We start from the raw sequence: 11,962 nt of genomic DNA, 5'->3' as shown, positions 1-11,962 counted from the left end.
AGCTGCTTCATCCCAACTTCTAGTCAGCAAGACTAGGGCCAGCCACCCCTGACAACCAGGCCCATCCCCAAGGAACCCACTTCTGTCCCCACCCCACTAGGCCTGGGCTCAGGTGCCCTCTGGACCTCATCCACCTCAGGGGGCTAGGACCCTTGCTGAAAGCTTCCGGCAATCAGGGATGGTGTCCAAGCTTTCCCTGTGTGTCCCCACTGCCCATCAAGAGGCTCAATGATACATGAATGAATGAATGGCAAGAAACATGGGAAGAAATAAAGGCAGGATTAACGCAGTGGGCCTGAGTTCACGGGTCTACCCTGGGACCAGCACCAACTTGGGGCTCTGGATCTCAGAAGCCAATAGCCTGGTCCCTCGCCCACCTGTGTGGTAGGCAGAATAATGCCCCCCCAAAGATGTCCATGTCCTAATCCCCAGGACCTGTGACTATGTCACCTTACATGGCAAAAGGGACCTTGTAGATGTAATTAAGGATTTCAAGATGGGAAGAGTGTCCTGGATTATCCAGGCGGGCCCAGTGTAATCCCTTAAACAGGGAGGCAAGAGGTTCAGAGTGCGAGAGAGATTTGAAGATGCTGTGCTGCTGGCTCTGAAGATGTAGGAAGAAGCCACAAACCAAGGAGTGCTGGCAGCCACCAGTAGCTGGGAAAGGCAAGGAAACGGACTATCCCCTAAACCTCCAGAAGGAATGCAGCCCTGTTAGCACCTTAACTGTAGCTCAGTGAAACCCACTTCAGACTTCTGACCTCCAGTAAAATAAGAAATCTGTGTTGTTTTAAGCCACTAAATGTGTAGTCATTTGCTATAGTAGCAATAGGAAGCTAATATACTATCCACCTGCCAGCCTAGCCCTCTGGAATCAGCTCATGCCCTTCCCACCTCAGAGGCTCTCTGTACTTCCCTCTCATCCTCTCCCTACTCAGGGAGGGTCTTAGAGCCCAGTGACTTTCCCAAGCCCCATGAGAAATAAACCAGAGGGAGTTTGGAATCAGCTCATGCCCTTCCCACCTCAGAGGCTCTCTGTACTTCCCTCTCATCCTCTCCCTACCCAGGGAGGGTCTTAGAGCCCAGTGACTTTCCCAAGCCCCATGAGAAATAAACCAGAGGGAGTTTTAATGTCCCAGGAGCAACAGCACCACTGTTGGGAATAGGTCCCAGACTGAGTACCAAGCTTGTCACAAGCGTGAAGAAAGAACCTGCGTGAGCACGTGTGTGGAGGGGGAGCTACTGCAGCAACCGGTGGCAGGGGTGGGGAAGAGACCTGGGGAGCAGCCCTGGGTTTGAGTCCTGGCACCACTCTGAGCCTGTCTCCACAGCGGCCTAACGGGGCTGTTAGTCCCCTACTGCCAGTACTTCAGTCTACAAGTTGAGATCCTACTCAGGACAGATGTCGCCTTTCCCAACAGCCCTAGGAGGAGGTTTTATCCTGGTGCTCAAGAGCATGGCAGAATCTGTGGCTCTGAAAGGGGAAGAGACATATTTAAGGACTCACAGCAGGAAAATGGGAAGACTAAACTAAGACCCACGTCTCCTGACTCCTAGTGCTACACCAGACTATCCCTGGTGAACCCGATAGCTACTGGAGGGCGGAGTCCTGGAAGCCCCTCTGGGGGCTTGGCCCTGCATGTCATGGGCTAGGGCTCACTCCCTGCTCAAAGCCCAGCAGCCTGGCAGTTTTCCTCTGCCTCTGTCCACCCCTGGAATGCCCCAGAAGCTCTGGGGGCTGAGAAGTGGAGGAAGGCATGGGGGGGGCTCAACTCCCATGGGGTGGCATCAGCTCCAATAGGCCCCTGCTTCCCAGGGGACCTGGGGCCCCCATTTCAGGGCCTGCCACAAGGCGCCAGGCTGCCTGGGCACATTTCCCAATAAGTACGCCAGGGCTGCGAGCCTTTCTGGGAAACATGGGCTGCCCCTTCCCCCACCCTGCCACCACCATCCCGCCAACTCTGCTCAGTGGGAACTCTGTGGAGCCAACATATGGCGTGGGAGTCAGGACACCTGAGGCCAAATCCCATTCTAGAGCCATGGGGTCTTCTTGGGCAAACCTCTGTCAGCTCTTGGCCTACTTCTTTATCCAAATATTGGAGCCACAGCATGCCCATCTAGCTGGAGGATCAGATGGGAGGGACAGGGCTGCCTTGGGTGGCACAAGGTCCCTGTCCCAGGAGACATGCAAGCTGGAGCTGGATGGGTGTCATGGTGGGATATGGCACTGACTCCTGCCCCACTGGGCTCCACCCTCCTAGCCTCTGAGCAAAGCCGATATAGGTCTGCAGGGGGTGACCGGTACAGCCCACTGCTTGAGTCCACTCTGGGGGTTTTGTCAATCTCCCCTCTCCACCCTCAGTGACCCGTGGCACACTGCCCAGCCACAGGAGCTTTGTGTGCACCTTGAATGCTGAGGTCTAGGCCCTTGCAAAGCCCTCTGGGCTGCAGTAGAAACCACCACCCCACCATCTCTGCGCCAGCCCAAGCCACATCACATCTTGCCCAGATTATTCCAGTGGCCTCCTGATTGGACTCAATGCTCCCACCCTGGCCCCTGCAATCTGCCCCCACAGAGCAGCCAGAGCAGACCTGTGAACTCCCAAGTCAGATCAGGTCATTGTTCTACTCAGAAGCTTCCGGCAGTGCCTGCCCCATCTCAGTTCCCTAACCCACCTCCACCTTCCCTTACCTCTCTGACCTCTGATCTCCTACTTCCCTGCTCCATCCATACAGTCCTCCTGACCGTTTCTCAAACACCTCAGGGCCTTCACACTCGCTGATCCTTTTTGCCCAGAATGCTCTTCCCTGCAGACGGCCACCTGACCTCACTTCCTCCAGGCCTCTGCTCAAACATCACTTCCTCAGACAGGTCTTTCCAGACCTCTGCATCTAAAACAGAGCCGCCACCCTGTCACTCTCTACTCCCTCATCCTGCTTTATTTTTCTCCCCAGCGCCTGACATATAAACAACATCTCCATTTATAGACTGTCCCCTGACTAGTCTGGAAGCTCCATGAGGGCAGGCCTTTATTTTGTTTGCTGCTGTATCCCCAGGCCTAGAAGAGTGCCTGACATGCCTAGGTGCTCAGTTAGTATTTGAAAAACGAATGGATGCATTGCCCTATCGAGGGCCAGCCAAGCCTCTGAAACCAGCTCTTATTGTGCACATCTGCCATGCCCTTTCCCACCGCCTAGCCTCTTCTCAAGCTGAGCCCTCCTCCTAGAACCTCTCCCTCTCTTCTGGTTTTCAAGGACAAGGTCAGGCAGAGCCTCCAGGAAGCCAGGAGTCCCCAGGCTAGTCGCTCAACATCCCAAGGCCCTTTCAGTCTGCTTCCAGATTCTAAATTCTCTGAGTGTCTCAGCTCCCAGGCAGCCTGGGGGTGCCTTCACCCCACTGCAGGGTGACATGTGTAGCCTGAGAGATCACAGATGGGAGGGCGGGAAGCAGGAGGGGCAAGTCCCTACACTGGAAGAGAGGGCTGGGGACAGGATTAGCAGCAGCCTCCTAAACCCAGCTGGTCCCAGAAACGTGGAGCTGGAAAATGTCAGACTCAACTCTGGTCCATCCCCCAACCCTTACTCTTCCCCTGCTGGGGTAGACCCATTCCTGGACAGCACTCCCCAGCCCAGGGTCTTTAGGAAGGAGTGTCTGTGTGTTTGGGGGTGGGGGGGCAGGACAGGGAATAAACAGAAGAAAGGGACAGCCCTTCTGCCCATCCTCCCCCATCCCACCCTCCTCCTGCTGGGTGACAAGACATTTAATTATAGATATTTGGTACTGCTCAGAATTCCAAATGTCCTAATTGCCTCACCCCCTCCCCTCAGAACCAGTTTCCATGGAAGAATCACAGCAAAGAGCCAAGGAGGGGAAGGAGAGAACCCCCACCTCCGCAGGTTCACTGCCAAGGGGAGACAGAAGAAAGGTGACTGGAAGAGCTGGAGCCCAGCCTTCATCAGCAGGGCAGGGGCTGGCAGGGGGCGGGGGGAGAACGAGGCCGGGTGCTGTGCTTGGGCCTGGCTCTGCTGGCCTCAGACCTAGCATCCTCTCTTTGTGGCTCTCAGAGTTCTTCCCACCCCAACCCCCAGGCACTGGTGAATTACAAAACCACTCTGAAAGTTTTCAGGCCATTGGGAATGTGCAGGTGATGGCCCCAACTGTCCCCCAACTCATCCTCCCTACTCAGATGGCAGACCAATCCCACTGAGAAGGAGGGCCTTGGGCCCTTCAGCTCTAAGACACTGATATGCTAGGATTCGGGATGAATCTAAGTCTGCAATCTAAGTCCACACTGTAAGACAGCTACAGCTTTCACATTCAGAGAGTGAAACAGTGTCTGCAATACAGTAAGCACTTAATAATTGTTAGCCATTGCTACTGCTACTCCAATATGCTAAAGCTCTGTGACTTCATCCGTCTATGATTCTGAGACAAGTCACTTCCTGTTTCTGGGCTACAGTTGTCAGACGTGTCAAATGGGTGATGGTATCTGAGAGCAGAAGGTTGGACCCCCAAGACTCTGCACTTTAAGACTGGGGTTGGGGAAGCCCTGGCGTGAAGAGTCGCTGGTCAGCCAGGCTATTGTGGGCCTATGTGGAAGTAACAAGGGGTGTTTGAGGGATGGGTCAAGGAGGCCCAGACAGCTCAGCCTCCTCACCTGTGAGCACACACGCAAGCAGGTGTTCATAGAATAAACAACCCATGAGCTGCCCCTCATCCCTTATGAACCCAGATTCTTACAGCTATTGCAGAGGCTGCCTCTCTCTCCCCTCCAGCCATACCTCTCACTCCTCCCATTCCCTTGACCACCCTGCAGGCTGAGTCTTTCCTACAGAGCCTCAAAGACCAGACAGCCTTACCTCCCACTTTACAGATGGGAAAACTGAGGCCCAAAGTGGATTCTGTCCGGGTGTCAGAGTGAATCGTTGGCTGAGCTGGGGCTGGGACCCAGGCCTCTTGCCTCCCAGCAATGGGGGCAACACCACACGGGGTGAAAATGGGCTCTGGGCTGGGAGTGACTTGAGTATGAGTGACTCCCCAAAGCCTGGGGTCAGGTCGGGGATGCCCACAGCCCCCAGGACCGCCCCTGTCAGGCCCTGGCTGGGTTCACACTGGTTTCTGCCCCATAGGCAGAGTGTGCCAGTTCCTCTCTTTCCTTCTTACTCTGGAGCCCACACCACGCCATCTCCACCCACAGCCCAGGGAGTATGACTAAAGCCCCAGGCCCGAAACAAGAGAACATTGTCTCCCCAACGGAGGCCAGCAGGAGGGGGTGGACAGCTGCTCCCCATCTTCCTGGAGCCAGAAGGAAGGGGACAGCAGGAGGGACTTGGGCTAGCAGATGGGAGAACTTCCAGGCTTTATGAGAGAGTGGGGAATTAGGGGATGGTGAATCTCCTCTGAGACTATCCAAGCCCACCAGGTTATACTGAGGCCTTGATACCCAGCCCTGTGCTCAGAAACCAGTAGGGGGCAGGGAGGAGAGGCCAAGCCTGGTCACTGAGAGGCAGCTGGGGCAGTGGAGCCTGTGTTTTCCCTCTCTCCTGCCCCAGGGTGGGTATGATCACACCACTTACTCACCATACAGAAGCCTGCCAGGTAGAGACCCTTACCCCCATTTTACAGAAGGGGAAAGTGATGCACAGAGCAGGGATGTGACAGATCCTAGGCCACACAGGGAACTGGCACTGCTCTTCTAATTATAGACTCACCAGTTCTCTTCCCTAAGGGAGAAGAGGGAACATCAAGCTAGGCCTGGAAAAGTGAGAGGACTGGAGTGGGCAAAGGCTTGGAGGCCAGAGAAAGCCTTTGTTCAGGGCAGGGAGAAGCCTGTGTTACAGCAGACCTGTCCCAACTTACAGCCCCCCAGGGGAGTGAAGGGGACAGAATGTGAAGGGAGGTGGGAGCAGGAGTCAATTCTGCAAAAACTCCCACCTCCTCTCTGTGTCTCAGTGCCTCCTCTTAGGAGCAACTCCCACCCCCGCCAGTCTCCCTGAGTCCCTTGGTTCACCCCCCACCTTCTAGTTGAGCCTTCCAAGCTCCCAGAGGAGATAATTATATGGGAAAGGAAGCTGGAGAGAGCACTCCTGGCAGGAGCTGCCCCTGCCATGCCCCCTTATCCTCTTCCAAAGACAGAACTAGCAAACTAGAGTTCAGGGGCACCTGAGCTCCCCTAACAGGGTCTCAGAAGGAAGGACAGGTCCAAAATCCCCCCTCTCCCCACTCCCTGCCTGCTGGCTCTCTCTGCAGACTCCATGAGAAACACCAGAGCTAGGACCAGGGGCAAAGAGAGACAAGGAAAGAGAAACAAAGAGAAAGGGAGTTCAGAGGGGCCGTGAGAGCGTTGGGAACGGGGAGTGACCAAATTAGTACAGGGTTTAGGATTTCCAGGCTTCTCACACAGTCAGAAAAAAAAAAGTGGGAGTGCAGGCCACACTGGAAATAGCCCCAAGCCACCCCTGATCTCAACCCAGAACCCAGAGCCTAGAATCTAGCTTCCAACCAGGATGCCAGCCCATAAACTGCCTAGATCCCTCAGAACCCACAGCCAAAACTCTAGGGATGGCTGAAGCCAGAAGTGGAAGTGGAGGCCTTAGGGATAGTGAGTTCCCTAGGCCCAGAGTCTGGCAGAGGAGGGGAACATCTCAGAGTCACCAGGAAGGTGGTAGGGGGGAGAAGACATAAGCAGGCGGGATGGCGGACAAGGACCCCCAGCCTGACCCAAAGGGGCAACACTGCCTGTGGATGCCCTGGCTGCTCACACCAGGAAGGTGGTAGGGGGGAGAAGACATAAGCAGGCGGGATGGGGGACAAGGACCCCCAGCCTGACCCAAAGGGGCAACACTGCCTGTGGATGCCCTGGCTGCTCAGCCTCAGCAGTTCCCTCCTTGCTGCCAACCTCCCCTAGAAGCCCTAATCTAGAAGCTCTTCTATGCAAAGAGGCTCTGGCAGAACTCAGGCCCCGAGAGTGCCCCAAGTCAAACCCAGACTCTCCCAAATCTCCACAGTACCAGCTGGATAGAAACACAAGGACCACCTTCTACCTCCCTGATTTTACAGATGGCGAGGCTAAGTCACAGAGAAAGCCAGTGTCACACAGCAAGGACAGGGCTGGGCCCCCTCCCCTACTCCATAAAGAACACCTGTACCTCCCTAATTCTCCCAGGCACAGGGACAGACCTACATTCTGACCTGCCACAGGAAAGCCATGAGGAAGGGCAAACCCATGCCAACTGTGGGGTCCCTGAGCCCAAACATCCTACAAGGGGACTGGTGAACAGGGCAGCAAGGCTCAGAGAAAGGACTGAGCCCGTGCTGGGTGCCATCATCCTCAAACCTCCTGTGTATTTACAACAAAGAACCTCATGGGAATCTGGAAAACCAGTCTCTGAGAAACATCCAAAGGACTACATAAGAAACCTTTGTAACTATCACCCAGAACACCCTGGAGCAGACAGGAACCTTTGACATGAGCACCAGCAGAAGCCTGAAGCCTCTAAAGGGCCTGAGTAGACAGGAGCCCTGTGTCAAAACTGCCTGGGCACTTCCAATACCAGATAAGCTCCCTTGGACCTGGGCACTGCCCAAAGAGCACATTCAAAAGGTTCCTGGTGAAGTCATTGGCCACAGCCCTCCTTTGGCCTCACCCTGAAGACCCCCCACAAAGGACTCACCACCTGTGGCTTGCTATAACACTTGCTGGCTGGCGCAGGCTCATCTGGAGCCCGGGCTGCCTCCAGGGGCTTGGCCTCTGCAGAGGGCGGTACAACCGGAGTCAAGCAGGGCATGTCCACAGGCACTGGGGCAGGGCCTTCGCCTGAGCGCAGGGTCAACATGTATTGCTTGGTGACATCCTCGAGCGATGGTGCCTGCCGTGTGGGGTGGGCTCGGGCAGGGAAGCCCATGAGCTCTGGCACAGCCACAGGGGGGCCAAAGGAAGTCAGTGGCTCAGGCACCACAATAGGAGTGAAGGTGGCGGGCACACTGGCATGGCGAACGTGTTTAGAAGAGGGCCGGGCCCCAGACAGGCTGCCAGTCTGGTCCTGATTGCCCTCTTCTCTCCGAAGCTCCTGGTGACTGCTCCTGGCTGGGCGCTTCTTGGAGCCTCGGCGGATGAGTCGTGGAGACAGCACATCAGCCAGCTTGGTGTCAAGGTGCAAGTCACGATGGGCAGTGGAGAAGGTGGGCAGGGCCTCAGGAAGGGCCCTCTCAGACTGTGCCCGGCCCCTGGCAGGGCCAGGCTCTTCTGGCTCTGCCCGCTGCTCTGCAAGGATGGGCTCACTGCTGGAAGGAGGCAGCATGGGCTCAACCTCGCAAATGGGCTCCCCTCCAGGGCCCTCAAATCCAGGCCCTGCCATCTCCCCACGGCGGCTGGGGTCACTCAGAGATTTCTTCTTGGGGGCTTTGCCAGCAATCCTGTCATCCACTACACGCCCCAAGGCACCAGGCCCCTGAACAATGCTCTGAATAACTTCCTGGTATCCCTTGTTCTCTTCACTGCCCAGAGACCAATCGCTGTGGCCGCTGGTCAAGCCCTCATCCACAGGAGGGGTTGCTGGAAGTCCTGTCTTGGGGTTCAGTGAGCCTAGAAGGTTGCTGTCCATGGAGAACCCAGAAGGCTCCTCAGGGGCGGCATTCCGGTGGCGCTGTGGAATTGGGTCACTCAGGGACCGGTAGGCCTCACCTGCCTCCCCATTGCTCAGTTCAGTCCCACCAGGGCCTGAAGGTGGGACTTTGCGTCGCCGGCGGAGAGCACCTGGTGTGGGAGGGGTCTCAGGGGCCCATCCACCCAGACTGTCCTCAGTCCTAGGGCCATGGTGGTTCGTCTGGGCAGAGGATGAGGAAAAGGGTCGCCACACCCCTGTGGTACCGAGGCTGCAAAAGGCTGCAACAGGAGGCTCAGGGTCTGCCCCAATGCCCTCATCCGTCAGGCTGGACTCAGGGCCTGAGAGCTCCTCCTGGGACCGCTGTCCTCGGGTCACATCCCCTGCCCAGTCAGGGCTTCCAGGGGGGACATCACCTCCATCATCCTGTTGGGCACCCATGCGCTGGATCTTCTCAAAAACCTGACGGGCCTCCTGCACATACTGATCCTGGACGACCAAGGGCAGTGGATCCTCCTCAGCACCAGCGCCTGCCAGCAGGAGCTCAGAGGAACTGGGCTTCAGGGCACTGGTGCAGGGTAGTCGGCGGGCTATGGGCTTCTCAGAGCAGGTAAAGGACTTCGCCCTCCGCAGGGTGGCAGTCAAGTCCTTGAGTGTGGGGCGGGTACTAGGTGATGCTGGGGTTGGGGCGGGCACGAGGCCGAGCTGCCCCACTGGGCCACCTGCAGCTGGTGAGTCTCTGCCATCTAGGGGGCTGCTCCCAGGGTCCCTAGGACCCCCACCAGGCCTACGGACCCTCAGCTCTGAAAGGTCTGAGCACAGGAAACTGAGCAGCGTCAGCGTCTCTGAGGCGATATCCGGATTCGACAAAGACTTGCGCTGCCGGTTCTTGTCCAGCTCCAATCCTCCATCCCGCAACGTTCTGGTGGTGCTGACAGGTCCCTTGGTACGGGCTCGAGCCTGGGGCCGCAGGAGGAGCCCTTCCCCGGCTCCAAAACTAGGGGAGCGATACACGCCCCAGCCCCCAGAACTCCGGCTAGACCACGGGTCGTCGTCCTTGAGGGTCTCGGTGCTGGAATAACGGCTGCTACCGCGGGAGCCTGCCGGGCTGGCCAGGTACGCAGGAAAGCTCACCTTGGCCACACGGAAAGCTCCTCCCACAGTGTCGGGCATAGGCCGCAGTCCTTGGGGACCTGGGACACAGGGCGGAGAGGCAGCACTGCACTCCCGGGGTCCCTCCTCGTTAGGGGCTCTTGGAGATGTTGGGGGATCGGGGCTCCTGGCTCCCCCTGCTGAGTCCATGCTGCCCAGATTTAACCCATCACTGTCTGGCCTGCAGTCCTGATCCAATAGGGAGCCCCCAGGCCTGATCTCTGGCCTGCGTCCCCAGTGGTGGCTGCCCTCACCGTCCTGGTCCTCGTCACTGCCCGAGGAGTGACCGCCGTGGTAGGCCGGACTCTGCGCCCCAGGCGGCGGCGGCTGGCCCTCCTCTTCCTCCTCGCTGGAGCTGGCAGCCCCGCTGCGGCGGACAGGATAGGAGGAGGCGACGGAGGAGGAGGAGGAGCAGGAGGCCCGAGCCCCGGCCTGCGGTTGGGAGAAGCTATGCCAAGAATGTAAACCATCCGCCGGACGCTGCGCCCGCTCCTGTTGCTGCTGCTGCTGCTGCCGCCGCCTTCCCTCGGTCCCCGGACCTGAGAGTGGCCGCGCCGAACGCAGGCCAGCCAGAGGGAAGCACGTCCGAGGAGGTGGCGTCGGTGGCTGCCGGGACTGCAGCGCCGAGGGCTCCCACGCAGCACCGTCGGGGTTGGACGTCCCCGGGGCCTCAGAGTCGGCACTGGGCCGCTTGGAGCCAGGGCCGCCGAAGAGCTTGCGCATCTCTGTGACGCTGGGCCAGGCCCCGCGTGCGGCGCCCTCGGCCGCTTCTTCTGTGGCTCCGGGGGAGACGCCCCCGTCCGGGGCCCCAGCGTAGTCGTCGTACAGACGCGGCGTGTCGAAGCGCCGGGAGAGCTGGCGCACGGACGGCGAGAGGCTGCGGAGCGGGCGCGGCTGCGCGGGGGCGGCCGGGGGCCCCGACGCCAGCTTGGACACGCGCCGGGAGGGCTGGCCCGGGACGGCCGTGCTCAGGCGGCACGAGGCGCGGCGCCGCAACCCGGGGGGATCCGTGTCCTCCTCCCTCGGTCCGGGCCCGCCGCTCCAGCGCTCCAGCAGCTTAAATGAAACGCTGCGATAAAGCGGGGACCGGGACGCCCCGTCAGCCATGGTGGCAGCACTCACTCCGGGGGGGCCGGCCTCGGGGAGCCGCGGCCAACCCCCCCTGCGCCCCCGCTCCGAAGAGCGCAGTGGCCGCGGTCCGAAGGCCTGGGTCCTGCACCCGCAGCGCTCGGGGGTTTGGGAGGAGGGCGCAGAGAGTTAATCTGCCGCGGCTCAAGTTTCTGCGGCCGAGGGCGGCATCGGCTCCATCTCGGTTGGCCCCTCCAGCCTCAGCGCCGACCCCCAGGCCCGGCCCCCGCCTCGGCCCGAGCGACCCGGGGCATCGCGGCTGGGCCGGTTGGGATCCCAGCACTCCGATCCTCGGCTCTGCGCCCGCCCTCCCGGCGGCCTGCCTGCCTGCCTCCCCTCCCGCTCCCGCTCCGGCTCCCGCTCCCTCCCCCTTGGCTGCTCACTCCTCTCTCCCTTTTGTTGCAAATAAACTTTGTGGCAGAGGAAAGGGGGCGGGGGGCGGGGCCTCGCGCCCAAAAGAAGGGGTGGGCTCCGGGTGCGCGCAAATCTGGGAACCGAGTGGGGGGAGGGAATCGGGGAGGAGCCGAAGGAGAAACAAGACTGCTTGAGCACTTGGAGACCAAAGCGACCCTCCGGAGAAGTCCCTGGGGAGCCCAGCGGGCCTAGCTGCTCCCCAGGGACTCAGAAGCACGCAAGCTCTGAGCTTGGTCAGCTCCGCAGACACACAGCCAGGGCGATGCACCCACCGCGGTGCAGCCGCTTTCACGCGGAAAGCACCTCCTGCCCGAGGGGCTCCAACATGGTAACCTCGGGCTCACGAACTCTGGTACACACCGACAGTCAGGTACTCGCAGAAACTCTCCTGACCGGGAAAGGGGTGGGACTCGGCGCCAGGTGGAGTCTTGGGCGCCGCAGGCCGACTAGGGTGATAGCTGCTCCCTGCTCCGCCCCTCACTCAGCTCAGGCCGCGCCCCTTACCCCTGCGCAACCGATCCTGCCATAACCACGCCCACGTCCCGCCCCTCACGCTCCCAAACGCCCCTCCTGTCCCACCTCCCTGCGGCCTGTGCAGCCCTGCCTGTACCCAACCTGCCCAACGCCCCTCCAGAAGCCCCACCCTTCGTGACCCCTCCCCTAT

General features: G+C 59.4%; 1 protein-coding gene across 1 annotated transcript in view; it reads right to left on the bottom strand.

The window, feature by feature from the left end:
* ARHGEF17 (Rho guanine nucleotide exchange factor (GEF) 17) overlaps positions 1-10,878 on the bottom strand; it is a 60,203-nt gene extending 49,325 nt beyond the window's left edge. The window contains exon 1 of the mRNA XM_008568555.1: positions 7,675-10,878. Within this exon, the coding sequence (XP_008566777.1) occupies positions 7,675-10,863 (3,189 nt within the window). The 5' untranslated portion in view covers positions 10,864-10,878. The remainder of the gene's footprint in view (positions 1-7,674) is intronic.
* Positions 10,879-11,962: the final 1,084 nt, after the last annotated feature.

The sequence above is a fragment of the Galeopterus variegatus genome, unplaced genomic scaffold, assembly GCF_000696425.1.
Source record: "Galeopterus variegatus unplaced genomic scaffold, G_variegatus-3.0.2 Scaffold423, whole genome shotgun sequence".
Taxonomy (NCBI): Eukaryota; Metazoa; Chordata; class Mammalia; order Dermoptera; family Cynocephalidae; genus Galeopterus; species Galeopterus variegatus.
The sequence above is the reverse complement of the archived record's forward strand: the minus strand, read 5'-3'. Positions and strand labels throughout refer to the sequence as shown.